This window comes from Suillus subalutaceus (assembly GCF_016647625.1).
Source record: "Suillus subalutaceus strain FC151 chromosome Unknown DFJ58scaffold_44, whole genome shotgun sequence".
Classification (NCBI taxonomy): domain Eukaryota; kingdom Fungi; phylum Basidiomycota; class Agaricomycetes; order Boletales; family Suillaceae; genus Suillus; species Suillus subalutaceus.
In genome coordinates, this window is record NW_024540293.1 from 119,841 (window position 1) to 147,442 (window position 27,602).

Below are 27,602 nucleotides of genomic sequence, written 5' to 3' on the forward strand. Positions count from 1 at the left end.
GAAGGAAAACAGTCGTCCTTCTTTTCAGGTCGGTGGACCAACAAGAGGATTTGCCGATACCTCGGAGTTGCTTTGGAATTTAGTTTGCTGCCGCTGTAGCCTTACAGTACTAGTATGCAGTGCACTGCGCACCACGCACTACGCGTACAACCGCGTATTATGTGAATCAGTGACAAAGCATTTGCCGTCGGTTGTCATCTAATCATCCCGACTGCCCCGTCACGTATATAAACAGCCAAGTGCTCGAGTTCACTCGATATCTATACCTCCTGTTGTTTATTTATTTATCTCAGATTATCAGCACCATGGGTTTCTTCTCAAAGTCGTTCGACCCAGCTACTGACCTCCCAGACTTGTCTGGTAAAGTCATCCTTATCACAGGCGGAAAGTGAGTATTTCACACATGACCCGGATTGTTATTCACACCTGCTTTGTAGCACAGGTATTGGGTACTCGACTGTGAAGCACCTGGCACGCCGTGGTGCTAAGGTGTACATGGCCGCGCGCAACCAAACCAAGGCAGAGGAGGCGATCGCGCAACTGAAAGCAGAGGGCCTGGGTCCTGGGAACGGTGATGTTATCTGGTTGGAACTTGATTTGAAGGACCCTCGGAATGCGAAGAAAGCGGCAGAGGAATTTATGAAGCAGGAGAAGAGATTGGATGTACTAAGTCAGTATATGTTTTTATTCATTCATGATTTTGGCATACTGAATGAATCACAGTTCACAATGCTGCGAGTGTAAGCTTTTCAGCTCGCGTGGGTGTGATTGATACTGAATGCCCTATCATTAGTTTGCTTGAGAATTACACCATGACACCGGATGGTAAGCTTTGATTTCGCTCCGTAAAGATGTACTTACACAACATCCCAGGTGTTCAGGAGATAGTGATGGTCAAGTGTGTCTTCTGGCAAAAAAAAACATGTACCGAGCACTTACCTACGTTCATTCCAGCGTAATAAGTCACATCGTCCTGACACGCACTCTTCAACCGCTCCTGGACCAGACAGCAGCAGAACCTAATTCAGACGTCCGCATAGTCGTCGTATGTGATACTTTACCGCATGCGTCCCGAAAACTCACACTTCTCTACTACCACTCAGGTCGCTTCAGATGCCCACCGGTTCGTATCAGGGGACACTCATTTCCGCAATCTTGATGATCTTAACAACGAACTCAAGAGTTCGCTTTCCCCTACCTTCGCGCGGTATTGTACGTCGGTCGTCCCTTGATATCTTCTGTCTCACGATATTCCTTCACAAGGCGTTTCAAAACTCATGAACATGCTCTACGCTTTTGAACTTCAACGGCATCTCACCGCTGTTGGCTCTCCCATCACTGTTATCGCCCTTCATCCTGGAGCAGTTAACACCTTTTCCGATAAGCCGCCCCTATCCAACTTCAAGTTCATCGTCAAGCCCATCGTGTCCCTCTTCTTTTTACATCCAGACCAGGGTGCATATAACTCAGCGTTTGCAGCGGCGTCGGAAGAAGTGGTCGAGCAGCGCCAGAAGTACAAGGGCGCATATCTAACGCCGGTAGGCAAGCTAACAGAGCCGACGAAGGTGGCAAAGGATGAGGGGCTTGCAAAGGAGCTTTGGGATACTGTGGATAAGTTTTTGGAGGAGAAGGGGATTTGACGGAAGTATTGTTTTATTGATGAGCTGAGATTGATGCATAACGGACAGCCGTACCTCCAGGGGTGTTGAATAGTTGATGCTAGATTATGATGGACAATTATCCCTGTTGATATGTTATCATGTACATTTGCATATAGCATGGACCATTGCAGAGCATCAACACCCCAAGGACAAAACACATACACATAGGATAGCATAATCATTGTACGTAGTATCCAACATAGGGCCCCGCCCCAAAGGACAATAAACAAGGATATAAAAAAACACGAATTGGATTACGGTAAAAATTTATCGGGTTAACTGGTTTCTTGAGTCTAATAGGGCGAGCAGAAGTAACGGAACAACATCTAAAGTACAAAGTTCCAGTACGTACAATAGGAAATCCTGTGGCACAAATCCGTGCCGTCGGGTTCATCTGCAATGTGTGCGGGAGTTCAGTAGGAAGTCATAAACGGACGAAGGAGCACAGCGAGGAAATCCCTAGTGTTAACGGGGAGTGATTAGTCCTGCTTTAAGGCGACAGGAAGTTGATAAGGCCTTGAATATGTGTTGGAGAACATCCAGCAGCTGATCTCTACATGGTGCCAAACCGGAATCATGCGCCAAAAAACGAAGTTCCTTTCCAGGTGAGTGGTGAACAGATGGTCGACTTTCTCGCTACCATCCTAGGCTGTTCTCAACTTCGATTACGCGACGTAGTTGAGAAATTTACTGGATTCCATACCGGATGTCGATAGGCACACGGCTAGGGTAAAGGATTAGCATCCATGGATATAGATGATCATTCGGATGACCGCCCCTGACATGTACAATCGTTCACCTATCAGCTTGCCATACCTTCTCAGACCCAGTTAAGATATGATTGTTGGGGTCGGAATGTCCGGTGTATGCTGGAATTCGAACATAGACTGGAAGAAACGTGCGGAGTGGAAGAGTGCGGGACGCTGTCGAATGGTTGTTAGAGGCATCAATGTAGTCCATATATATAGGAAGATACAAATAGCGCCGGTCGCAGACCTGAGCGCTTCATCTACACACCAAGCTCATTGCTGTGAAGCGAACACGTGTACAACGCATGGGAAAAAACGGCATGAACGAATGACTGCCCAACTTCCTCAACTCCCAACCAGACACCCATTGATATTGATCTCTGGTAATTGAGCACCGGGCTCGTCTAAAAGGTAATCCCCGTGAGTGATACTGTAAGCAGTTAGAGCCGACGACTTGCTTACCAGTGAATTCAGATACCTACAAAGATCTTTCGCTTATTCTCGAATTTCGGAGCACCTGCATACGTTATCCGTCTTGTGAGTAAGGATTGAATCCTGTAAGCACACTGTATCGTGAGCTATGGATTGTGCGACTCTGACAGGTATCAAATTGAAAGGAGATAGGCCCCTGGACTCCCCAGAAATCATTCCCGTTACCAGATAACCTGGTCTGATTCCAAGATACTTCACGATCTGCCGTAGTTGAACCTCCGAGCACGGACCATGACTTCCTCCACCAGTAAAACGTCAGTGATCACGCCACGCAAGACAATGCGAGGTCATACCAACTGGGTAAACGGTGTTGTGCACTTGCCTGACGGACGACACATCATCACAGGTTCGTCGGATGGCTCACTCCGACTATGGGACCTAGAGAACGGTGCACATATAGGCGAGGAATGGCTGGACGAGAATAGCACACAAGTGTGGACCATGGCATTGTCTCCAAATGGAAAGACAATTGCAAGTGGAAACGGAGGCGGTGATAACAGTGTGATGTTGTGGGACGTTGAGACGAGGAAGGTCATTTCAGAATGGACAGGACACACTGATGTTGTGCAAGCATTGTGCTGGAGTGCAGATGGTGAGCGAGTAGCAAGTGGATCCTGGGATGGGACAGCAAGAGTCTGGGACGTTGACAGCGGCAAAACTGTCTTTTCAATCAAAACCGGGCACAATTGGGTGTGGGCGGTGATGTACTCGCCTGACTCGTCAAAACTTGCGATAGGCGGACATGACGACGACGCTGTAAAAATCTGGGATGCAAAAACAGGGGAGCTTCTCAACACACTCAAACACGATGACATAGTTCGCAGCTTGGCATGGACATCGGACGGGAAGAAGCTTATCTCCGGTTCATACAAGCTAATTAGGATATTCGACACTGCCACTTTGCAGCAGATCGCCATCCTTGAAGGTCACACAAGAGCTGTCAGCGCCATATCCTTGTCTCGCAACAACCGCTTCCTTGCAAGTGTATCAAATGATTCAATAGCGTGTCTATGGAATCTCGACACCAATCTCCAAGTCGGACCACCCCTCCAGCACGAAGATCAATTGTGGTCTGCAGCCCTTTCCCCTGATGGAAAGGTGCTAGTCACTGGTTGCGAAAACAAAAACGCGTACGCATGGGACGTTCACGCCATCCTTAAAGAAGCTGGCCTTGAAGATCTCCTCCTGCCAATTCCTAATGTTAATTTTATGATTCTTTGGTTAAAGCTTTACTAATATCCAATCCCAGGTCCCAACTCAAAAGTCGTTAATGAACGTACGTGTTATATTCCTTCAATCTTTTCAACCACCTCAAGGTTAGTCACTCTAGAGCAATGCTACGCGACGTCCTACCTATTCAAGTCCGTCGAATACCACAAAACTTTTTCGACGGGGTGCAAAATGGTGCCCAGGTGACTCGTCTGCATTTTTGACCAGTTCTTGTTCTTATCTCTGTACTTTCAGTCTTCTGCCGCACGCGATACCCATCCTCGTTCTTCTGCACAACACCTTCGCAATACTCACGCACCACTTCTCGAACGCTTTTCATCGCTCTTTCGTTACTCTCACTGCGATGGCGATGGCGTACTTGAACTCCAGCACCGCCCAAGGTGGTCCATCTTCTCTCGCTGTCCTCCTATTGTCGAAGTCTCTGCAGTACGAGACAAAAAAGTGGGTCTTTCTTCCAGTGCGTTTCTAATTGCCGTGGTTCAACGACTTTCTGTCAGCCACTGTTTGTTGCTCGCCGGCCAGAACGTGACAAAGCGAAACGGGCACAGCAACAACAAACTCGATCGCATAACCAAGCCAAGGTGTCATCACAAAATCAGTCCTCCAATGCCTCGACCTCTGGTGCACCTCCTGCTCCGGCTACTACTACACCACGTGCAAAACCTGCGCATTCACGACTCATACGATTATTGTCTCATCTTGTACTTTTTCTCTGCTGCGCATCCCCTCAACATGCCGGTGGCCATGCACACCCAACACAGCAGCGATCGCAAGGCCAAGCGCAGACCCATGCCACATCGTCGCAAACACAGCACCAGCAAGGTCAATCGCAGGCTCAGGCTGCATCATCGCAGACTTAGCCTGCCGTCCCCTCCACGTCTGCGACACCTACTACTCTTAACGCTCACACTACTGCGCTAGGTGCAGACAGAGGGCAGCCACGTTCCCTTCCACTGCGGACCCGTTTCGTTCTTTTTCTCTGTTGTGCATCTCTCGCGCATGCAGACGGGCATTAACACTGCAGCTTCTGGATACCTATCTCATCTTTACATCTGGTTCTTTTGTAATTATTGTTATCCCTTTGTTCACGCCGAGAATGTGTGTATTTTATTTCCCAACCTCCTCAATCTCTGGTTGGTTTCAACATTATGGTATGAAGCCTTGATTTTCGTCTCACGCAGTCGCTAGAAGTGTGTCCCGTCCTGGTGGCCTAAAATGTTTTATATGATATAGCATTCACCTTTCTTCGTTGCTCGCTCTTGATTGTTTTGGACGCCAACGGACACGGAAACAGTTGATATCGATATTGTATGGAGATGACACGGAGATCACCTTGCAGACATGCGAGTATTTCGACAACCATTGTCGCCTAGTCTTCTTGTTCAAGCCCTTACTTACCTCGGAACTTCGACGCGGTTCAAATTGTTGGTACCAGTATGTACTACGAATATTTGATTCCATATTAAATTATTTATACTTACTCATCTTGTAGGTCACTTTACGCATGTGTCGCTGATCCCCCAAATATCTTCTTATACATACAAGCAAAAAAAGAAATCGCGCTCACATCTGCGAGAAAGATCGAAAGAGCACCATAATTGTGCTGGCGACAACATGCTCTCCCGATCTTCTTCTCTGGGTTTATTTTCGGGGGACGCCGGCGATGGTCGGGATATAGGCAAGTTCATCTATGATATTTACATGGGTTAAGCTGAAGAGAATTCGCAGAAGAGTCGACTCAACATGAACTGCTTCCGCGGAATCAAATTCTGCAGGTGCGCTCCCGTCGCGAAAAAGATGAGAACATAGGGCTTGAGGTATTTGATTGAAATAGCTCTTTCGTCGTATTTGTTGCAGAGTATGATATCGATGGTGATGTTTGGGTTGCATTTTATCGGTTTGTTCATACATGCATGCAGCTGAAGAGGGTTCGCAGAGGATGTGCTGACTCGACGCAATTTACTTCTGCGGATTGCAGCTCTGCAAGCGTGCTCGCGTCTCCGCGAAAGCGATTGGGGGACAGCGATTTTTTTTGTGTCTAGATGTAATCAATGTCCCTCGATCTCTTTTGCTGGATCCTTTGGGGTGTGGATGTCACAAGACGGGCTACAGGCAAATTTTATCTGCCATATGTATGTACATCAAACTGAGGAGGGTTCGCAAAGGAGTCGACTCGACATTTTACGAATATATAACAACATTGGAATATCTCATTGGCGGTTGGTGATATATTTCATTTGGGATTGACTATTTTTCTACTGTGCTCCCCGAATGGCCCGGCTCCATGGTTCCCGATTCTGGTGGAGAGAGGGTTCCGTCGAGTGATACGGTGAGTTGTGCATTGGCTAAAGACCGTCGTGGCATGTAGAGGCACTCAAGGTGAGTTCAATGAGTTTGTTCATTCACCGCGTACACTCACCCATGGTTCCTAGCATACCCCACTGCCCTTGCATGGCTGCGCGAGCTGGTACATGTGAGACTGATTTGCGGTTCACGACACTACAGTTAGCTACTGTCGTCCTCGCCTGCACAATCGTGATTCGTCGGGCAGACTCTTACCTACTTGGCATCTTTAGCTTGAACTCGTCGATCTATCTCAACTAGTCTTAGCCAAGTGGTTAACAGATTCCAAATCTGTTCCTCCTGGATCGTGCAGGTTCGAAACCCGCCAACAATAAATAGTTTTTCTCTATGATCACACCTTGGGCATGAGCTCGTGGAGAGGCTTTCGAACACCAAGCATAAGACTCATGGCCAAGTTGTTAACAGATTCGAAGTCTGTTCCTCCTGGATCGTGCAAGTTCGAAACTTGCCAACAATACTTTTCTCTGATCTGAACGCTGCGTATCATAGTACAATGGCAGTCATTTATTGGAAGCAACATCAAATTGCACGTGTCTTCAAATACTCAGTTCATGTGGTGATATATACTCTAGCGTAAAAGTTCGCAAAGGACAGAAAGCCCAGCGTCCAATACGTGAAAGACGCGGGAACTACCTTGTGAGGACTGCAAAGCAGTTTATGTCTGGAACATTTTCAACCTCTAATAGGGCAGAGGGTCTGTCACTAGTAGCTGCACTGGTACTTCCGGTCTGCAACATGATCGCATTGGACGTCCCTGCTGGTAACGTGCTGCTGCTTGAGGCACCAGCATGGGCTTACTGGCGAGGAGGATGTGGTGGGTGCTCCAACTCATGCCTTTTCCACTGTGGACATTAGCGGTGCGCTACAAGACAATATCAGGATGACGAGATGGATGTCGAAAGGTTAGGAATGCTTACATATTTGAATTTTGCCTCGTGTCGCAAAAACACCCCCAAAGGGACTCTTGTGTGGGCGAGTATGGCCTGGGGAGTAGAGGAGCGAGAAAAGAGACGATTTATCATGTTCTTCATTCCAGACTCTTCGGCGTGGCGAGTGGTGGTAGCAGAGCAGTTGTTGCGTCCGGTTGAGAACATGGATCAAACTGTCAAAGGATGGTGAGACGTGTGCCGACACTAGTGTACCACACGCAACACTCGCAGAAGAACTCCTGATTGTTGCCTTCGATCAACATAAGCTTTGGTGGGGCATTCCCGCACGACGCACGTACAGATGGAAAGCAGACGCACAGTCAAAAGCCACATGGAAGAGAGATATTACTAGTCTGATATGATTGTCCTACCGGGATCGAAGGGCAACGAAAGAACGCATCGTGGTGTCAACGTGGTGTTGGCACAACTCTTCACCTGTCGGGAAAGAGGCGATCCAAACTTCCGAGTCTCTGCACCGTATCAGTGTATTCGACGACCACCCTTGACATGTATCGCTCACCTATCAGCTTGCCATATTTTCTCATACACAGTTAAAACGACATCTAGTGTATGCTGGATTTTGAACATTGGCCGGAAGAAATGTACGGAGTGGAGAGGGAGTGCAGGACGCTGTCGAATGTTTGTTATAGCCATGAACCTAGTCCTTACATATGGGAAGATGCACAGCACCACATGAGTAACGCTGGTCGCAGACCTGAGCGCTTCATCTACACAGCAAGTTCATTGCTGTGAAGCGATTACCACATGGGATACAGCTTAAAAAACGGCATCAACGGACGACTGCCCAACTTCCTCCACTCCCAACCAGACACCCATTGATGCCTGGTAATCGAGCACTGCGCTCGTCTAAAAGCTACTTTCCGTGAGTGATACTATAGACAGTTAAAAGTGAGGACTTGCTTACCAGCGACTTCAGATACCCACAAAGATCTCTGGCATATTCTCGAATTTTGCAGCTTCCGCATACGTTATCTGTCTTGTGAGTAAGGATCGAATCCTGTAAGCACACTGTATCATGAGCTATGGCTTGTGTAATTCTGACAAGGCATCAGATTGAAAGGAGATAGGCCTCTGGACTTACCAGAAATCATTCCCGTTACCGGATAACCTGGTCTGATTCCAAGATCCAGGCAGACTTCTCTCGTATACACGATCTGCCGTGGTTGACCTCCGAGCACGAACCATGACTTCCTCCACCAGTAAGACGCCAGTGATCACGCCATGCAAGACAATGCGGGTTCATACCGACTGGGTAAACGGTGTTATGCACTTGCCTGACGGACGACACATCATCACAGGTGCATGGGACGGCTCACTCCAACTATGGGACCTAGAGAGCGGTGCACAGATAGGCGAGGAATGGCGGGACGAGACTGACGCAGTGCAGTCCATAGCATTGTCTCCAAATGGAAAGACAATTGCAAGCGGAGGCGATGACAGGAAAGTGAGGTTGTGGGACGTTGATACGAGGAAGGTCATTTCAAAATGGACAGGACACACCAATGTTGTGTGTGCATTGTGCTGGAGTGCAGATGGTAAGCGAGTAGCGAGTGGATCCTGGGATGTCGACACCGGCAAAACTATCCTGACAATTAAAACTGGGCACAATATGGTAGAAGCGGTGATGTACTCGCCTGACTCATCAAAACTGGCGACAGGCGGAGACGAGAATGGTGTAAAAATCTGGGATGCGAAGACAGGCGAGCTTCTCAACACACTCAAACACGATCACCAGGTTTTCAGCTTGGCATGGACATCGGACGGGAAGAAGTTTATCTTCGGTTCATATGGCCCGATTAGGATATTCGATACTGCCACTTGGCAGCAGATCGCCATCCTTGAAGGTCACACATACTCTGTCTGGATCTCCTTGTCGCAGAACAACTGCCTCCTTGCCAGTGTATCACTCGATCATACAGCGCGTCTATGGAATGTCGACACCAATCTCCAAGTTGGACCACCGCTCCAGCACGAAGAGGATTTGCGCTCCGCAGCCCTTTCCCCTGATGCAAAGGTGCTAGTCACTGGTTGCCACAACAAAAACGTGTACGCATGGGACGTTCACGCCATCCTTAAAGAAGCTGGCCTTGAAGATTCTCCTCTTGCCAATTCCTAATGTAAATCTTATGATTCTTTGGTTAAACTTTACTAATATCCAATCCCAGGTCCCAACTCAAAAGTCGTTAATGAACGTACGTGTTATATTCCTCAATCTTTTCAACCACCTCAAGGTTGTCACTCTAGGGCAATGCTACGCGACGTCTACCTATTCAAGCCCGTCGAATACCACAAGACTTTTTCGACGGCGTACAAAATGGTACCCAGGTGAGTCGCCTGCGTTTCTGACCAGTTCTTGTTCTTATCTCTTTACTTTCAGTCTTCTGCCGCACGCAGTACCCATCCTCGTTATCCTGCACAATACCCTCGCAGTACTCGGCCATCCCTTCTCGAACGCTGGTTGTCCCTCTTCCGCCACTCTCGCCCCGATACCGATGGAACAATTGAACTGCAGCAACGCTCACGGTTGTCCATCTTCTCTCATCAGGGTCCTCGTATTGTTGAAACTCCAACCGTACAAGACAGAAAGGTATGTATTTCTTTGTGTGCGTTTCGCATCGCCGTGGTTTAGTCATTTCTGTCCAGGCTTTGTATGTTGCTCGGCCGGCACAGAACACACAGCAGCAAGTACAATCGCACGGCCAGGGATCGTCCACGGCACCACCTGTTCCAGGTACTAATACTGCTACGCCAGATGCAAGACCTGCGCACTCACGACTCGTACGATTGTTGGCTCATCTCGTGCTCTTTCTCTGCTGCGCATCCCCTCAACACGCCGATGGCAACCCACACCCAACACAGCAGCAATCCCAAGGCCAAGCGCAGACCCATTTCATATCGTCGCAAGCACAGCACCAGCAAGGTCAACCACAGGCCCAGGTGTCATCATCACCCACTCAGCCTGCCCCCCTCTTCACGTCTGCGATTCCTACTGCTCTTGATGCTCATACTACCGCACCAGGTGTAGCAAGCGGGCAGCCACGCCCCCTTCCATTGCGGACCCGTTTCGTTCTTTTTCTCTGCTGTACATCCCTTCCGCACGCAGATGGGCACTAACACTGCAGCACTCATATTTGAATCTGGTTCTTTTGTAATCGCTTTGTTCACGCCGCGAATGTGTGTATTTTATTTCACCACTTCCTCAATCTCGGGGTTGGTTTCGATGTTACCAATTTTAATCTCAAGTAGTCGCTAGAAACGTGTCCCGGTTGCAAATCCCGGTGTTGTATATTTTATGCACTACTTGTCCCATCCGCATCTATTCGTTGGTACTACCCGATAGCAAGTATGTACATTCTGCCTTGCACTGGATCGTACCCTCGTCAAACTGCACATGTGACCTTCTCAACCGTGTTTCCTACATGCTTCCCGACTAGATTTTTATACGCTACGGTAATCTCGCGGAGGTTTTCTGTTATATGATTTTCTCCCAGAGGATCTGGTGTATACTAAGGCAGGAACATCGAATGGTCACAGGCTCAAGTCCATTTATCCACATTAGACACCCACAGTACTATTACAAAGTCGAGCTACTGTACGAGTCTTCCCGTTTCGTGATGTTGTTTCCGATGAGGAAATGATGAAAGGACCAGTGGCCAAAGTGAAAATCAAAATGTATAGATCACAAAGAAAGATGCGGCCGAAAAAACTGCGCAACACATTTTGTCTTGACGAGTCGCAACATTTTCTGGTAATCTCGATGCGATAGCAGAGCAACTCGCCGGGGTTAGCTTCAGACACGATCTGAGAGACAGGCCGTAGGCATCGACACAAACCTCTTGCGTGCTCGACACATCCCAACCCTAAAACCACAAAATAGATTAAGAAACACATTTCAATCCGCTGTGAGATGATGTTTCTAGGTTGGCTTAGTACCAGTATTTAGCGGACTGTGGCACCGGTCTTACCAGACGTGTCAAAATGCGATATATCCGGGTACCACATGACTCCGATTTCAGATACTGTCAAAAGGAATACCGATGCTTTCTGGCAGAATATTTACAGCGTCCAAACGCTCATTCAATTAAATTGACATACGAACCTCACACCGACTGGATAAAGGGTGTTGTGCACTTCCCTGGCGGACGACGCATCATCACAGGTTCGTTCGACCGCTCACCTCCGATTATGGGACCTAGAGAGCGGTGCACAGATAGGGGAGAGATGGCGGCACGAGAATAATATGGCAGTGAGGTCCATGGCATTGTCTCCAAATGGAAAGACAATTGCAAGCGGAGGCGGAGGCGGCGATTACAGTGAGCTTGTGGGACGTTGAGACGAGGAAGGTCATTTCAGAATGCACATGACACACCCATATTGTGTGCGCATTGTGCTGGAGTGCAGATGGTGAGCGAGTAGCAAGTGGATCCTGGGATGGGACAACAAGAGTCTGGGATGTCGACAGCGGCAAAACTAAGTATCCTGACAATCAAAACTGGGTACAAATGGGTGTGGGCAGTGATGTACTCGCCTGACTCATCAAAACTTGCGGAAACAAGTTCGAGAATGCGTTGAAAATCTGGGATGCAAAGGTGGGGGAGCTTCTCAACACACTCAAACACGATCGAGCAGTCTACAGCTTGGCAAGGACGTCAGACGGGAAGAAGCTTATCTCCGGATCATCTTTCCTAATTAGGATACTCGACACTGCCACTTGGCAGCAGGTCAATCCGGCAGCATTATAATGGCCCTTGGTTTTTTTAGACACAATGTTGAACTTGTACGTGTGTGCGTGCTCGTGATACTGGATTAGTGCGACCGTCTTAGTTCTTGGCTCCTGGTGATCTGCTGGGTATTGCCATCAGCGTGAACCTCTGAACCCGGGCCTTTGTAGTACGCCATCCGTTGCCTGAAGAATGACATCGTAGAAGCCAACTCGATCGCTTTGCTGGTCAAGTCAAAAAATCCAAATGTCGTATTCCTGCGGCTCTCGACGGACTGACAACCTGCCGTAGTTTTTCATATGACTTGAAGAAGGAAAACAGTCGTCCTTTTCATGCCAACGAACCAATTACTAAGAGACTTCCGATATCTCGGAGTTGCTTAGTCCGCTGCCGTTATAGCATTACAGTATAGTCCGCACTGCGCGAGCCAGTGACAAAGGATTTCCATGTCGTCGGCCAATCATTCAATCATCCCGACCGCCCTGTATATGATTTATAAACAGCTAAGTGCTCGACATCTACCTCCCGGGGCCTTTTCTTGTTGCATTTATTCATCTCAGCACCATGGGTTTCTTCTCAAAGTCATTCGACCCAATCACTGACCTCCCAGACTTGTCTGGTAAAGTCATCCTTATCACAGGCGGAAAGTGAGTATGTCACATATGACCTGGATTGTTATTCACAGCTGCTTTGTAGTGCAGGTATCGGATACTCAACTGTGAAGCACTTGGCACGTCGTGGTGCTAAGGTGTACATGGCTGCACGCAACCAATCCAAGGCAGAGGAGGCGATCGCGCAACTAAAAGCAGAGGGGTTGGGTCCTGGGAACGGTGATGTTATCTGGTTGGAACTTGATTTGAAGGACCCTCGGAATGCGAAGAAAGCGGGAGAGAGATTTATGAAGCAGGAGAAGAGATTGGATGTTTTGAGTCAGTTACTACATGTTTTATTCGTTCATGATTTTGGCATACTGAATGTATCACAGTTCACAATGCTGCGGTGTAAGCTTTTCAGCTCGCGTGGGCGTGATTGATACTGAATGCCCTATAGGTTCGTTGAGAATTATACCATGACACCGGATGGTAAGCTTTGGTCTCGCTCCGTAAAAATCTGCCCTTACACAACATCTTAGGAGTTCAGGAGATAGTGATGGTCAAGTGCGTCTTCCGGCAAAAAACATGTACCAAGTAATTCACCTATATTCATTCCAGCGTAATAAGTCATATCGTCCTGACACGCACCCTTCAACCGCTGCTGGACCAGACAGCAGCAGAACCAAATTCAGACGTCCGCATAGTTGTCGTATGTGAATCCACTTCACCGCATGCGCCCTGAAAACTCACAGTTGTACGCTACCATCTAGGTCGCTTCAGATGGCCACCGGGCCGTATCAGGGAAACCTCGTTTCCGCAACCTTGATGATCTTAACAACGAGCTCAAGAGTTCGCTTCACCCCGGCTTCGCGCGGTATTGTACGTCGGTCACCCATTGGTATATTCTGTCTCACAAAATTCCTTCACAAGGCATGACGAAACTCATGAATATACTCTACACTTTTGAACTTCAACGACACCTCACCGCTGTTGGCTCTCCCATCACCGTCATTGCCGTTCACCCTGGAGCAGTCGACACCTGGTCCGATAGACCGTCCCTATCTAACTTCAAGTTCATCATCAAGCCTATCGTCTCTCTCTTCCTTTTAAAGCCAGACCAGGGTGCATATACCTCGGCGTTTGCAGCTGCGTCCGAAGAAGTGGCCAAGCAGCGCGAGAAGTACAAAGGCACGTATTTGACGCCGGTAGGCAAGCTAACAGAGCCGACGAAGGTGGCAAAGGATGAGGGACTTGCAAAGGAGCTTTTGAATACTGTGGATAAGTTTTTGGAGGAGAAGGGGATTTGATGGATGTTTTGTTTTATTGATGAGCTGAGATTGATGCATGACGGACAGATGTACCTCCAAGAGGTATTGGATGGAACAAATATGCCTGTTGATACGTTATCATGTACATTTGCATGGCGCTGGTGCCCATCCAGGCTGTGCGGTCTTCCTCTTCTTCTGTTTAGTACACCATTAATTGCATCGTGTCTTACGTCTCACTGTATGTCATTCCTACACAATTGATTTATTGGCCCTTAGTCTGTTGCAATTAATGTTAAAAGCGGAGTGAGTACACAACGATGCGATGATTCGACAAGTCAAGGACTTATTTCCGCCTAAATTTTAGTCACTACAGTGCGGAGCTGTGCGAGTTACAACAAAAACTTCTGTACTCCATAGTCTGAGTCATGAAAACTCAGACGGTTGATCTTTAGAAGGTGCAGATCAAGAGCGGAAGTAGCCAAGACCTGATTCAAAACGAACATATGGTGATAGAAAAGCTGGGTTGCTAGCGTAGGACAGCAATGTGTCTTCATATCATGGTAGATAGCACGAAGGACAGTATACATCTCCATGGATGAACCGGAGCGTGTTCCTGCAACCTGTCTTTCCTGGAGAAAATTCTGATTAAAATTTCAAACGATGCATTCAAGCATGCGAAATTCAATGATTCCGCAGTGTTGTCAGTGAACGAAGTGTTTCCCCGAGATTTGCTATAATTAGCTTGCATGGTTGTGAAATAAACTTACTTACATACGCTATCCAGCAATGTCCAGCGCAACAACCAGCGCAGATTAGAAGCATTCGCTGTCTCGTTTACAATTCTAGGAACATACCATCAGTGAATTGATGAGTCCTCGACATTGTAGCCGCGGGAACTGTTGGTACTACATTCGCACGTTCTGGAGGCTACATGGGTTGAAACATGAAGCTTGTTCAGCCGAATTCTACGGCATGAGTGAAGAAGTCGAAGAAAATACCGCCAACGGGCGGATCTCGCGAGGTATGCGTCAGTCTGCATCACAGGTGACGAAATTGCACTCGAACATGCTGATATGACCCATCATGTTGATTACCCAGTTGGTTCACCGCCGAAAACAGGCGAGGGTCTCACTGCGGCCAGGGGAACTACTCTGACGAGACTTGCCAGCAGTAATAGCAGAGTGAAAGGTCCAAACCCGTGTGTTCTTTTATGACTGCATTTGATAAGCTGATTTCATAGCCTCGCTAGCTTTCCAAAATCATGGTATTACCAATTGCCTAAACGCTCTGCCGGCCATCATGATGTCAAATTATATTCCTGCAGGCTGCGGCACTCCCGACGGACTGACGTTTTTCAGATGTTGAAGAAGGAAAACAGTCGCCCTTCTTTTCAGGTCGACGGACCAACAAGAGGATTTTCCGATACCTCGAAGTTGCTTTGGAATTTAGTTTGCTGCCGCTGTAGCCTTAGAGTACTAGTATGCAGTGCGCACCGCGCACTACGCGTACAACTGCACATGTGCGTATTATGTGAATCAGTGACAAAGCATTTGCCATCGGTTGTCATCTAATTATCCCGACTGCCCCGTCACGTAGTATATAAACAGCCAAGTGCTCGAATTCGCTCGACATCTATCTCCTGTTGTTTATTTATCTATTTTAGATTATCAGCACCATGGGTTTCTTCTCAAAGTCATTCGACCCAGCTACTGACCTCCCAGACTTGTCTGGTAAAGTCATCCTTATCACAGGCGGAAAGTGAGTATGTCACATATTCGGATTGTTATTCACACTTGCTTTGTAGCACAGGTATTGGATACTCGACTGTGAAGCACCTGGCACGCCGTGGTGCTAAGGTGTACATGGCCGCGCGCAACCAAACCAAGGCAGAGGAGGCGATCGCGCAACTAAAAGCAGAGGGGTTGGGTCCTGGGAACGGTGATGTTATCTGGTTGGAACTTGATTTGAAGGACCCTCGGAATGCGAAGAAAGCGGGAGAGAGATTTATGAAGCAGGAGAAGAGATTGGATGTTCTGAGTCAGTATATGTTTTTATTCGTTCATGATTTTGGCATACTGAATGAATCACAGTTCACAATGCTGCGATGTAAGTTAATCAGCTCGTGTGGGTGTGATTGATACTGAATGCCGTATAGTTTGCTCGAGAATTACACCATGACACCGGATGGTAAGCTTTGGTTTCGCTCCGTAAAGATGTACTTACACGACATCCCAGGGGTTCAGGAGATAGTGATGGTCAAGTGTGTCTTCTGACAAAAAAAACATGTACCGAGCACTTACCCGCGTTCATTCTAGCGTAATAAGTCACATCGTCCTGACACGCACTCTTCAACCGCTGCTGGACCAGACAGCAGCAGAACCTAATTCAGACGTCCGCATAGTCGTCGTATGTGATACTTTACCGCATGCGTCCCGAAGACTCACACTTCTCTACTGCCATTCAGGTCGCTTCAGGTGCCTACCGGTTCGTATCAGGGGAAACTCATTTCCGCAATCTTGATGATCTTAACAACGAGCTCAAAAGTTCGCTTTCCCCTACCTTCGCGCGGTATTGTACGTCGGTCGTCCCTTGATATCTTCTGTCTCACAATATTCCTTCACAAGGCGTTTCAAAACTCATGAACATGCTCTACGCTTTTGAACTTCAACGGCATCTCACCGCTGTTGGCTCTCCCATCACTGTTATCGCCCTTCACCCTGGAGTAGTCAACACCTTTTCCGATAAGCCGCCCCGATCCAACTTCAAGTTCATCATCGAGCCCATCGTGTCCCTCTTCTTTTTACATCCAGACCAGGGTGCATATACCTCGGCAGTTTGCAGCTGCGTCGGAAGAAGTGGCCGAGCAGCGCCAGAAGTACAAGGGCGCATATTTAACGCCGGTAGGCAAGGCTAACAGAGCCGACGAAGGTGGCAAAGATGAGGGACTTGCAAAGGAGCTTTTGAATACTGTGGATAAGTTTTTGGAGGAGAAGGGGATTTGATGGATGTTTTGTTTTATTGATGAGCTGAGATTGATGCATGACGGATAGCCGTACCTCCAAGAGGTGTTGGATGGAACGATCATCCTTGTTAATACGTTATCATGTGCATTTGCATGGCGCTGGTGCCCATCCAGACTGTGCGCTTTTCCTCTTCTTCTGTTTAGTACATCATTAATTGCATCACGTCTTACATCTTATTGTATGTTCCTACACAATTGATTTATTGGCCCTTAGTCTGTTGCAATTAATGTTGAAAGCCGAGTGAATACACAACGACGCGATTATTCGACAAGTCAAGGACTTATTTCCGCCTAAATTTTAGTCACTACAGTGCGGAGCTGTGCGAGTTGCAGTAAAAACTTCTGTGCTTCATGGTCTGAGTCATGAAAACTCAAGAGGTTGTCTTTGAAAGGTGCAGATCAAGAGCGGAAGTAGCCAAGACCTGATTCAAAACGAGCATATGGTGATAGGAAAGCCCGGTTGCTAGGCTGCGTAAGATAGCAAGATGTCTTCATATCATGGTAGATAGCACGAAGGACAGTATACATCTCCATGGATGAACCGGAGCAGCTTCCCGCAACCTGTACTTTCCTTTTTTGGAAATTCAATGATTCTGCAGTGTTGTCAGTGAACGAAGTGTATCCCCCAGATCTGCTATAATTAGCTTACGTGGATGTGAAATAGACTTACTTACATACGCTGTCCAGCAATGTCCAGGGCAACAACCAGCGCAGATTAGAAGCATTCGCTGTCTCGTTTACAATTCTAAGAACATACCTGCTGGTAGTTCGCACGTTCTGGAGGCTACATGGGTTGAAACATGAAGCTTGTCCAGCCGAATTCTACGGCATGAGCGAAGAAGTCCGAGAAAACACCGCCAACGGTAGCACTGAATAAGGTCAACAGGCGGATCTCGCGAGGTATGCGTCAGTCTGCATCACAGGTGACGAAGTTGCACTCGAACATGCTGATATGGTCATGTTGATTACCCAGTTGGTTCATCGCCGAAAACAAACGAGGGTCTCACTGCGGCCAGGGGAACTACTCTGACGAGACTTGCTAGCAGTAATAGCAGAATGAAAGGTCCACGTGTGTTCTTTTAGGACTGCGTTTGATAAGCTGATTTTATATCCTCATTAGCTTTCCAAAATCATGGTATTACCAATTGCCTAAAAGTCTCTAGTCAGATGATCTGCAAGCCGCCAACGAAAGAATACCTCTAGCACTATTACGCTCTCTTAACCATTATCATCGCCAATGGCCATTCGATGTCCACTTCATCATGTCCTTCCACGGCTTTCCCATCTTCCCGCTCGGCGCCCTCCATAAGATCCTTCCAGAACCGCACTGCAACATCTCCACGCGGGTTTTCCACATCCGTAGGGTTGCGCTGGCGGAACGTGTGCAACGAGCTCCACGTATTAAGATAAGATAGCAGGTCATCCCACGTCATCTTCTTGCGCATGATCACGGAGCGTGGGGAAGGAAGAGATGGGTAGTGGTCACCTGCGATGCATTAGTGCAGTGTCACGTGACGATAGGTCCGAGACAAACCTGTGAAGAAGACTCTCTCGAAATCACTGAATGCGCCGGGTACGACTTCATTGCCATCTGGCACCTCAACCAAGTGGTTTTCTAAAATAGAACGGCCGGGTTGCTGCCAATATGGACCGATGCTGTTCAGTGGGTCAATGCCTTGGCCATAATCGTTAATTTTCTGTGTGAGTGACGGATAGCGGGTGAAGCGGAACTCGGAGTAAATCTAAGTCAAGTAAATGTTAAGAGTGAGACGAGTAATGGCTCGGAGATGGGAATACATACCCAGAATGCAGCACTCCCGTCCTTCCTCAGCACCCTCGCGAGCTCAGGCCACATTTTGTTCCAATCGAACCAATGGCCTGCCTGGGCTACAACCACAGACATCATGAATAAACAGTACCATGGAGTTTATGCTGTCTAACACACGCACCACCAACGACTAGATCCACACTGCTATCCTCCAAGAATGGTAGACTCTCTGCGCTCGCCTGTATGTACTCATATTGACCCGTGCTCACTGGCGTTTTCTTGAGGGCATCTTGAGCAACTTCGATCATCTTAGAACTTGGGTCGACGCCAGTCACGCGCTTGAAGGGTGTGAGCTCGACTGTTGCTTGACCTGGAAGCCCGAATCATCACAATAGTTCAAATTGAGTACAGCTAGAACTGACCCGTCCCACAACCAAGGTCCACTGCTCTATCCCATCTTGCACCCTTATTGCGCTCGTGGTACCGGAATATGAAGTCAAACAGGGACCTAGGGTAGGTCGGTCTGAAAGTCGCATAGATGGCGGTGTCAAAGGAGGATTTGCCGAAAGTCGCCATTGCAGAAGTAGCAAGTGTCCACGTAGTCGACGGGTAACACTTAGTATGTAAGGACTACTCATGAGGACGCCGGAGTATAAATACCCATTGCCCAAAGAATGTGTCAGATAATCTTGAGATGACGGTCGATGTAAATATTGCCGTCGGTGCTATCGGAAGTACTTAGTATGTATACCTCGGGTCCCGTCATAACCGAACTTCGAAGGAACGACCATCACGTGGGGAGACTACGGAAACCCGTCAAATGCCCGGTTCCATAATCTGTGCGTTAACCATCAGCTGCTTCGATCCACTAATATACTTATGGAACCTTTTGATACCGTTGAACCAGGTGATAAAAACCAATAGATTTAGTCTCTCCGAATGCATTAAGAGGGAGTAAAATGAAATGTTCCTAGTATCACAACTAGAGCTTGGTGGGCAGTCTCAACCACCCCAGATCCCATGTTTGTCATGACTCGTTGTTCTCTCTGCCTTCTGCGTCTTCCTGCCTGCTGTCCATGAACGAGGATGTCACTTGCGCCGACCATCGCGAGTGCTCGAGGTCAGTATAGCCAATACGAACTAGGACTCGGGGGGTAGGTTAATGTCGAAGAGTGAACCTCAGTTGATGTTAATGTTCATCGGCATTGTAGTAAGTAGGCCGTGCCTTGTGGACTCCATTGTCGTTCGAGGTGGGGATTGATAGAGGGTAGTCATCTATGTCCTGCTAAATTTGAACTTGCTTTCTAGTTCAATGTTTGATTCGGACGGGTCCTCGAGATCCTGCTGTGCATGTCTTATCAAGAGTCATATCGGCCAAGATTGCCAGGTCTTTGTACACACGTCTACCCGCAAACGCTGATGATTTTGATCCTGCTCTCTGGCATGTCTCTGGGGTGAGTACAGTCAGCCAGCTCATTCATTGATTCGGAGGATGACAGACCTTACTTAGTATGTGGTTGATGCCAGCGTTTGAATTTTAAAGAGACCTTTGATGAAAAGGTAATTTGTAATTGATGACTTAGTTCTTTCGAACGCCATCGTTGCTCAGAATCAGTCATGAATTCTCGGTCCGTCGAGTAAATCCTCCGAGTCGATGGCCGGAAGTACTCTCTACCGGTACTCAACCTGACAAATCTATCTCCTGTTGAGTGAAGGGAAAGTTGGCTATAAAATACACTAGCATTGATCGCGGTCTCTCCAGTCATTATCATTCCAAGCATTTCATATCTAGTTTGCAATAGATCAGGGTCATGTCTTTCGAACAGCTCGTTCGTGATGGGGACAGCAGTATTAATAGAGGGTAGTCATCGATGTCCTGGCGGCTAAATTTGAGCTTGCTGACTAGTTCAGCGTTTGATTCGGACGGGCATTCGAGATCCTGCTGTGCATGTCTCATATCGGCCAAGATTGCCCAGACTTTGTCAGTAGTGCGTGCCATGTGAAAGCACTGTCGTCGAACAGCTCGTTTGTGGTGGGGACAGTAGTATTAATAGAGGGTAGTCATCGATGTCCTGGCGGTTAAATTTGAGCTTTCTGAATAGTTCAGCGTTTGATTTGGATGGGCATTCGAGATCCTGCTGTGCATGTCTCATATCGGCCAAGATTGCCCTGACTTTGTCAGTAGTGCGTGCCATGTGAAAGCACTGACGGTCGTCGAACAGCTCGTTCGTGGTGGGGGCAGTATTATTAATAGATAGGGAAACGCACGGGTACGGGTAACACCGCGGTTCTATGCTGACGGGTTTGGAGGGTACGGGTACGGAGTAGGATAGTCGTACCCTTGAGCATACCGTGGCCATTCACCGCGGGTTGACGGTGTTTGGGCGGGTATAATATACCAAATCGGGAACCAGGCGCGCGACAGCCATTGAACACCGTGTTTGATTCTCTGTTTTTTCCTTCCTCTGAGAGCTTGAGGATCACAAGTGAATGCTATACTGATTTCTGTCATGTCTTTTGTACCCCCGTGAATCATTCTAGCAATTTATTGAGCTGACACTTCGTTGCAGAGAAGCTCGAGTCACTACCATAAAGCCAAGGCAAAAACTCGAGACCAGTAAGTCCACTGAGTCGTCTCCCCATGAAAACTAAGCTCACAAAGAAGGCATCTGATGCTTCGTCTACCCAGTCACACTCATCATCTAAGTCTATCTCGTCGTCCATCTCCGAGAAGGCCAGGTCACTCAAAAAGGCTGTTGCAAAGGGTGCTAAGGCTCTGGCCCGCCCCTTGAAGAAGGTCAAGCAGTCATTTGTGTCTCGGTCTTCTCGATCGAGCCCCACAGACAACCGTTGATCTTACGCGATCAAGTACTGATTCACTTGCCACTGACGATAACAATCAACGGCAGGTGCATTCGAGCCTGATCCCGAGTTCCATGTCTCGTACTACTAGTAGCGAGTTGGATGAGTTTCTTCGATTACCAACTGTGAAAACCAAGGACCCACTCGCATGGTGGCAAAACAACTGCCGTGCTTATCCAATGCTGCATCGGATGGCACTCGACTATCTCTCTGTCCCAGGTATGTCTCCTTCGAATCCTCTTTCAATCAATCAATACTTATTATCTTGCTCAGCAACATCAACTGCGGTTGAACGTGTCTTCTCGCAGGGCCGGCAGCTCCTTCATTTTACTCGCAACCGACTCGCACCATCAACAATTCGTGCCTTTCTCTGCCTCGGAGCGTGGGGCAGAAGTGATCTTCTGGTGATGGAGGACCTTTTAGCCGCTGTCAGGACTCAAAAAACGGAAGCGAAATGAAGTCGAAGCAGAGGAGAATGACAAGGAAAAGTAGTACTATTTTATTTCATTGTTGTTAATACTTAATACACTCTTCTTGGTAATGTACCCGCGGTGTTCAGAGACACCGCGGTGTTTTCCATAAACCGCGACATTGACGGGTCGGTGTGTACCCGTACCCGTGAAGGGTACGGTGTTGGCGGGTGCGGGTGCGGTGTCAACTTTCCGACCCTCGGTGTTACCCGTGCGGTACCCTATTAATAGAGGGTAGTCATCGATGTCCTGGCGGTTAAATTTGAGCTTTCTGACTAGTTCAGCGTTTGAGTCGGACGGGCATTCGAAATCCTGGTGTGCATGTCTCATATCGGCCAAGATTGCCCTGACTTTGTCAGCCAGTTCCGAGTCATTCATTGACTCGGAGGATGAATCGATGACTAGCTATGACTACTAGATGTCAATGGCACTGTTTGACGAAAAAAGCAGAGTGCTCGAAGTCGGTATAGCCGAGGCTAGCTAGGACTCGGGGGGTACGCCAATGTCGAAGAGTGAACGTGAGTTAACGCTGAAGTTCAACGGTGTTGTTGTAAGTAGTGCGTGCCATGTGGAAGCATTGTTGTCGAACAGCTCGTTCGTGGTGGGGACAGTGCTAAATTTGAGCTTGCTGACTAGTTCAACGTTTGATTTGGGCGGGTATTCCAAGATCGTAACTTTGTCAGCCAGCTCCGAGTCATTCATTGACTCGGAGGATGACTAGAGATGTCAATGGCAACAGCCGCATTGTTTGATGAAAAAAGCAGTGAAATGTTTGTAATTGATGACCTCATCAGTTCTTCAACGCCATCGTTGCTCAGAATCAGTCGGTTCATCAAGGATTTCCTCTATTATAAGCTATGGCTGGAAGTACTCTCTACCGGTATCCAACCTGATCATGACAAATCCATCATGATCTCCTGTCGAGCGAAGGGAAAGTTGGCTATAAAATACACCAGCATGGATCACCATCTCTCCACTCAATACCATTCCAAGCATTTCATACCTAGTCTGCAATAGATCACTATGTCTTCTTCGACGTCGGCACTCTTCTCCCCCATTCGCGTAGGCAACATAGACTTGCAGCACCGCGTCGTTCTTGCCCCACTTACCCGTGTACGTGGACACGCAGATCATGTCCCGAGCCCACAAGCACCAGCGTACTACTCTCAGAGAGGCTCTACCCCTGGCACTCTTCTTGTCACAGAGGCCACATTCATATCTCAGAACGCTGGTGGTTATGATCATGTCCCTGGGATATACACCGATGCCCATGTGGAGGGATGGAAAAAGGTGTGTTGTGTGTTGCTTCATAGCTCAGAGCTGACTCACGCCCCGGACTGCAGGTAACAAAAGCAGTTCACGAGAAGGGCTCTTTCATTTTCCTACAACTATGGGCGCTCGGTCGCGCCGCAGAAACAGCCGTTCTCGCCAAAGAGAACAATAGCCCCTACGTCAGTGCTTCACCCATCCCCCTCGCGGGAAAAACAGGCGTGCCTCGCGCACTCACCACGGATGAAATCAAAGAGTACGTTGCCACGTATGTCACCGCTGCAAAGAATGCAATTCGAGCTGGCTTCGATGGGGTTGAAATTCACTGCGCGAACGGCTACTTAATGGATCAATTCACACAAGATGTCACCAACCAACGTACAGATGAATACGGCGGAAGCATTGAGAATCGCGCAAGATTTGCACTGGAGGTAACTGATGCCATTGTGGAGGCCGTTGGTGCTGAGAGAGCGGGGTTCCGAATTAGTCCGTGGGGTGTGTTCAATGGTAGGTGTATCATTCAATACTACCGATCTCTATTTAGCTGATTTGCGGTGCAGGTATGGGCATGGCAGACCCCAAACCCCAGTTCTCCTACCTGGTTGAGCAGCTGCGCAAACACAAACTCGCGTACATTCACGTCGTGGAGCCGATGCCTGCCGAAGTCACTGCTGAAACAAACAGTGATTTCCTTCGTGATATCTGGCAAGGGGTTGAAGGTAGCACCTTCATAAGCACAAACGGACACACTCGGGATAGCGCAATCGAGACGGTAGACAAAAAAGGGGGCCTTATTGGATTCGGGAGGTTGTTCATGCCAAACGTGAGCCATTTGGTCCCAGACTTTGCAATGACTGATGTCCCTCTTTCCTAGCCTGATCTTCCTTTCCGCCTGCTAAAGAACATTGCACTTGAGCGGGGTGACCAAGCAACATGGTACATGTACGGTAATCTCACACCGACAGGTTATTCGGATTGGCCCTTTGCGCCGGAGAATGATCAACAACAGGGAAGCAAATTCTGAGATGGCTTTGTAAGTAATATACCTTAGAATAGATGTGGACTTTAGACTTCTGATACCTTACTTTATATACACCTGATAACATGATCACGGTTATGCTTTACTTCAGCTTATCTTGCGTTATGACTTTATCAGTGACAGTTCATCGTGTTTTTGAGTTGGTCAACCATCAAGCTTTCAAGCCTCAGGAGGCACCAAGGCGGAAGTACGTCAGGTTATCAGATTAGATTGTGAGACCAAGTATGTATATGAGTTATCTGCATTGACAGTTGTGCAATCCGAGCGATGACACCAGAAGGCACTGTGTCCCTTCAACTGGTACGAACCGTTGAACGACGATACAGATTATTCAAAGACTTATCTTACGGCCCGCATTCTTGTGTGGACCTGGGGAAGCCTCTTTAACACCTATAACTACGGTCTCGGTGAGTATGATTGTGCCTTCCCAAACTAATACAGTCCTATGGTTGACTCAAGCTATGTTTGTGAAGGTACATACAGGCCCCAACGAGATGACCTCGATGAGTCCGAGCAATCACTAATTCCCTATCGTAGTCGTCCTGTTGGTGGAGAACATTACTGCGATAGTGGATACCCCAGAGGCCCCAGCAGGAGATTCCGGAACTCGAGATGGGACGATGCTACTCATTTTGACTATGGTCATGATGGTATACCACGAGGATTCAGTCGTGATCATCCCCCGAGACCTCCTGCTGCTGCTCAGTGTGCTCCTTGCCTCTCAGGCGGACATTTTTCACTGTGGGTAGTAAAATCAATTGATTTACATGCGTTCGTCACTGATCGCGTAAGTTTTCGGTAGGTCTATCACTGAAATGGCACTCAGGTCTTTTTAAGTGAGAATATGATGTTTGAAAATCTTATTGACTTTAGCATTGATCACTTTAAACCAGTGACTTAATCATTGAGCACGAAAAAAATAAATGACGAACACACTGAATCCAAGCTGAAAGATCTGGACCAGGCAAGCCATCACCGCATCACCATCACGTGCACAGTTGCTGACTGAGCTCAACGTTATCGTACTTGACGGCGTATCTCTACCCGGCGCATTGACCATAATAATTTAAAGACTATATACATCGATCATCGTTCTGATTCGTTCACCACCATCGACATCGCGCCTTCAACGTTGACCAGCCATGTCACGACTGAGAAATTCTTTACCTACTGATGACTATGGAACCTGCAGGTGCAAACCATCGTGTGGCAAATGGCTATCAAAGTCTGCGCGCAATAAGCACTACCGCAAATTTATCAATGACGAGCTCGAATGTATGGAGGACTCGGATTCAGACCGGCGAGATGATGAAGACAGATATATGGAGCAAGAGAGTGGTAGCTCCAATGACGAGTGAGTTTGCCCTGCTGTAATATCAACAGAGAGTACTATTCTGATTATACTAATCGTGGATCGCGATAGTTCGACTGGCAGACCTGGGTCCTTCCGCACTGAGTCATCAGATGATGGCATGAGCGTCGATGATGGCAATAGTCAGGGTGCCTGTAGTGATATCGACTGTGACGAGGCATCCGATCTCTCCTACGAATCTGAAACGCCAATCGATATCCCCGACAACTTCATTTTTGACGAAGCAGATGATGATGAGTATCTGCACTTTTCGCTCCAGGATATTGCAGAGCAGCTCGATGCTTGGGCAGGACCAAATGTTGACGGTGATTTCTATGACATCCGTGAGTGTTTTCCTGTTCAATCGACCCCATGCTCAACATTTTAACACAGGTAATGACATTGTTACAGAAGAGGACCGAGACAATATCCGAGCTTTTCAGCTGAAGATGCTCGCGAACATACCTCGCCATGCCTATGATAGAATGCGTTATGCTTTCCAACACAAAATGATGTTGGATTCTGAATGGGTCGTAGTTCACCGCTTAGCGCTGCTGTCTGAAATTGAACCCCGGAATATACACTGCTGCATAAAATCTTGCATCGCTTACACGGGACAATATGTTCATGACGAAAGATGTCCTTTTTGCAATGAAGCCCGATATACCAAACACGGACGCCCTCGACGCACATTCATGTACATTCCTCTTATCCCTCGACTTCAGGCTCTTTTCCATAATCCTGCAATAATCGAACAAATGACTTATCGCCACAACTTTGTGCCGAGTGAAAAGGATTATCAGGGATGTGTTCGATGGCGAGTGGTATCGCCAACTTTGCTCCCGTCGTGTTATCATAGACGGTGTTGAGCTGAAGGCACAAATACTTTCACAAGCGACATGACATAGCGCTCGCCCTATCTGCTGATGGCTATCTCGTCTTCAAGAGATGCCGTGGGGGACCATCTGCTACTCCCATCCTTCTGCAAAATTTCAACCTGCCTCCACAGATCCGAACTCGTCTGGAGAACCTCATCTGTGTGGGAGGTATTCCGGGTCCTCATCAACCGAAAGACATTGAGTCTTTCCTCGTCCCTTTGGATGATGAATGTGCTATTCTTGCTGATGGAGTGCGTACACTTGACGCATCCACTCGAAATCATTTTGATCTCCATGCATACATCATCTTTGAGGACGGCGATATTGTTGCTATTGAGAAGCTATTGAACATAAAGGGACACAATGCAGTCTATCCATGTCGTTCATGCGAGATACAAGGAGTACGAAATATCACCGGCCACGGCAAAGTGTACTACACACCTCTTGGCACCCCAGATCTCGACCACCAGCCTCGACCATCTCTTGACCCTCGTCATCTACCGCTTCGCTCACACCAGAGCTACCTCGATACATATGAAGCATTGAAGTCAGTCACGACAAGAACAGCAACAGCTGCCATCGCCAAGCAGACTGGTATTTGCGGCCCTCCTGCACTACGACGTGTCGAATCATTGGACTACTTGAAATCATTTCCATATGAATGGATGCATTTGTTTCTTGAGAATGTCGTACCTACCCTTGTCAATCTGTGGACCGGTCGTTTTAAAGGCCTTGATTCTGGTCTAGAGAGCTACGAGATCCCAGATGATGTTTGGGAAGAAATCGGAGCTGAAACAGCAGATGCTGTCAAGCACATCCCTGCAGCCTTTGTACGGGCCCTTGGGAATATTGCTCACGATCGCTCAAATTTTACAGCTGAAGCATGGGGATTTTGGTTCATGTACCTGGCCCCAA

The 27,602-nt window shown here is 47.8% G+C and overlaps 9 protein-coding genes across 9 annotated transcripts; 7 read left to right on the forward strand and 2 right to left on the reverse strand.

The window, feature by feature from the left end:
- Window positions 1-305: 305 nt before the first annotated feature.
- DFJ58DRAFT_702555 (NAD(P)-binding protein) lies at window positions 306-1,640 on the forward strand (the record flags this gene model as incomplete). The annotated part of the gene is made up of 7 exons (XM_041383625.1): window positions 306-388; window positions 438-674; window positions 794-825; window positions 874-898; window positions 955-1,045; window positions 1,104-1,212; window positions 1,264-1,640. The coding sequence occupies 7 exons, from the start codon at window positions 306-308 to the stop codon at window positions 1,638-1,640; spliced, it is 954 nt and encodes a 317-aa protein (XP_041244569.1).
- Window positions 1,641-5,090: 3,450 nt separating this feature from the next.
- DFJ58DRAFT_784729 (uncharacterized protein) lies at window positions 5,091-5,478 on the forward strand. The gene has a single exon (XM_041389990.1). The coding sequence runs from the start codon at window positions 5,132-5,134 to the stop codon at window positions 5,318-5,320; it is 189 nt and encodes a 62-aa protein (XP_041244570.1). The 5' UTR covers window positions 5,091-5,131; the 3' UTR covers window positions 5,321-5,478.
- A 938-nt stretch (window positions 5,479-6,416) lies between these two features.
- DFJ58DRAFT_840877 (uncharacterized protein) lies at window positions 6,417-7,931 on the forward strand (the record flags this gene model as incomplete). The annotated part of the gene is made up of 7 exons (XM_041392647.1): window positions 6,417-6,461; window positions 6,484-6,511; window positions 6,565-6,605; window positions 6,709-6,788; window positions 7,069-7,310; window positions 7,455-7,611; window positions 7,808-7,931. The coding sequence occupies 7 exons, from the start codon at window positions 6,417-6,419 to the stop codon at window positions 7,929-7,931; spliced, it is 717 nt and encodes a 238-aa protein (XP_041244571.1).
- Window positions 7,932-8,961: 1,030 nt separating this feature from the next.
- Window positions 8,962-10,941, forward strand: DFJ58DRAFT_784743 (WD40-repeat-containing domain protein). The gene is made up of 4 exons (XM_041389991.1): window positions 8,962-9,505; window positions 9,691-9,771; window positions 9,824-10,033; window positions 10,090-10,941. Exons 1-4 carry the CDS (start codon window positions 9,056-9,058, stop codon window positions 10,558-10,560), a joined length of 1,212 nt encoding a protein of 403 aa, XP_041244572.1. The 5' UTR covers window positions 8,962-9,055; the 3' UTR covers window positions 10,561-10,941.
- A 28-nt stretch (window positions 10,942-10,969) lies between these two features.
- Window positions 10,970-11,623, reverse strand: DFJ58DRAFT_784745 (uncharacterized protein). Its single transcript, XM_041389992.1, has 3 exons — window positions 11,546-11,623; window positions 11,412-11,490; window positions 10,970-11,362 (listed from the first exon to the last, which is right to left on the reverse strand). Exon 3 carries the CDS (start codon window positions 11,335-11,337, stop codon window positions 11,002-11,004), a length of 336 nt encoding a protein of 111 aa, XP_041244573.1. The 5' UTR covers window positions 11,338-11,362; window positions 11,412-11,490; window positions 11,546-11,623; the 3' UTR covers window positions 10,970-11,001.
- A 619-nt stretch (window positions 11,624-12,242) lies between these two features.
- DFJ58DRAFT_784748 (NAD(P)-binding protein) lies at window positions 12,243-14,303 on the forward strand. Its single transcript, XM_041389993.1, has 8 exons — window positions 12,243-12,814; window positions 12,864-13,096; window positions 13,153-13,168; window positions 13,218-13,249; window positions 13,300-13,324; window positions 13,379-13,469; window positions 13,531-13,639; window positions 13,691-14,303. Exons 1-8 carry the CDS (start codon window positions 12,732-12,734, stop codon window positions 14,065-14,067), a joined length of 966 nt encoding a protein of 321 aa, XP_041244574.1. The 5' UTR covers window positions 12,243-12,731; the 3' UTR covers window positions 14,068-14,303.
- Window positions 14,304-15,703: 1,400 nt separating this feature from the next.
- DFJ58DRAFT_840880 (NAD(P)-binding protein) lies at window positions 15,704-17,030 on the forward strand (the record flags this gene model as incomplete). The annotated part of the gene is made up of 9 exons (XM_041392649.1): window positions 15,704-15,786; window positions 15,833-16,065; window positions 16,119-16,134; window positions 16,184-16,215; window positions 16,264-16,288; window positions 16,344-16,434; window positions 16,493-16,601; window positions 16,653-16,813; window positions 16,839-17,030. The coding sequence occupies 9 exons, from the start codon at window positions 15,704-15,706 to the stop codon at window positions 17,028-17,030; spliced, it is 942 nt and encodes a 313-aa protein (XP_041244575.1).
- A 1,228-nt stretch (window positions 17,031-18,258) lies between these two features.
- DFJ58DRAFT_716091 (S-adenosyl-L-methionine-dependent methyltransferase) lies at window positions 18,259-19,394 on the reverse strand (the record flags this gene model as incomplete). Its single annotated transcript, XM_041384183.1, has 5 exons — window positions 18,259-18,536; window positions 18,585-18,792; window positions 18,852-18,937; window positions 19,000-19,188; window positions 19,241-19,394. 5 exons carry the CDS (start codon window positions 19,392-19,394, stop codon window positions 18,259-18,261), a joined length of 915 nt encoding a protein of 304 aa, XP_041244576.1.
- A 3,694-nt stretch (window positions 19,395-23,088) lies between these two features.
- On the forward strand, window positions 23,089-24,513 carry DFJ58DRAFT_784796 (uncharacterized protein). The gene is made up of 4 exons (XM_041389994.1): window positions 23,089-23,440; window positions 23,494-23,926; window positions 23,980-24,242; window positions 24,294-24,513. The coding sequence occupies exons 1-4, from the start codon at window positions 23,174-23,176 to the stop codon at window positions 24,441-24,443; spliced, it is 1,113 nt and encodes a 370-aa protein (XP_041244577.1). The 5' UTR covers window positions 23,089-23,173; the 3' UTR covers window positions 24,444-24,513.
- The last annotated feature ends 3,089 nt before the right edge of the window (window positions 24,514-27,602 follow it).

What these genes read in the sequence shown, in the direction of transcription:
- DFJ58DRAFT_784729 (XM_041389990.1), top strand. Translation starts at nt 5,132, where the DNA reads ATGCAGACGGGCATTAACACTGCAGCTTCTGGATACCTATCTCATCTT.
- DFJ58DRAFT_784743 (XM_041389991.1), top strand. Translation starts at nt 9,056, where the DNA reads ATGGTAGAAGCGGTGATGTACTCGCCTGACTCATCAAAACTGGCGACA. An exon ending in AAAACGTGTACGCATGGGAC is followed by an intron (nt 9,506 to 9,690) that starts GTTCACGCCATC and finishes TTGTCACTCTAG; the next exon opens with GGCAATGCTACGCGACGTCT. An exon ending in CAACCGTACAAGACAGAAAG is followed by an intron (nt 10,034 to 10,089) that starts GTATGTATTTCT and finishes ATTTCTGTCCAG; the next exon opens with GCTTTGTATGTTGCTCGGCC.
- DFJ58DRAFT_784745 (XM_041389992.1), bottom strand. Translation starts at nt 11,337, where the DNA reads ATGTGTTTCTTAATCTATTTTGTGGTTTTAGGGTTGGGATGTGTCGAG.
- DFJ58DRAFT_784748 (XM_041389993.1), top strand. Translation starts at nt 12,732, where the DNA reads ATGGGTTTCTTCTCAAAGTCATTCGACCCAATCACTGACCTCCCAGAC. An exon ending in CAGGAGATAGTGATGGTCAA is followed by an intron (nt 13,325 to 13,378) that starts GTGCGTCTTCCG and finishes TATTCATTCCAG; the next exon opens with CGTAATAAGTCATATCGTCC. An exon ending in CAGACGTCCGCATAGTTGTC is followed by an intron (nt 13,470 to 13,530) that starts GTATGTGAATCC and finishes GCTACCATCTAG; the next exon opens with GTCGCTTCAGATGGCCACCG.
- DFJ58DRAFT_784796 (XM_041389994.1), top strand. Translation starts at nt 23,174, where the DNA reads ATGTCTTCTTCGACGTCGGCACTCTTCTCCCCCATTCGCGTAGGCAAC. An exon ending in TCCGTGGGGTGTGTTCAATG is followed by an intron (nt 23,927 to 23,979) that starts GTAGGTGTATCA and finishes TTTGCGGTGCAG; the next exon opens with GTATGGGCATGGCAGACCCC. An exon ending in GGAGGTTGTTCATGCCAAAC is followed by an intron (nt 24,243 to 24,293) that starts GTGAGCCATTTG and finishes CCTCTTTCCTAG; the next exon opens with CCTGATCTTCCTTTCCGCCT.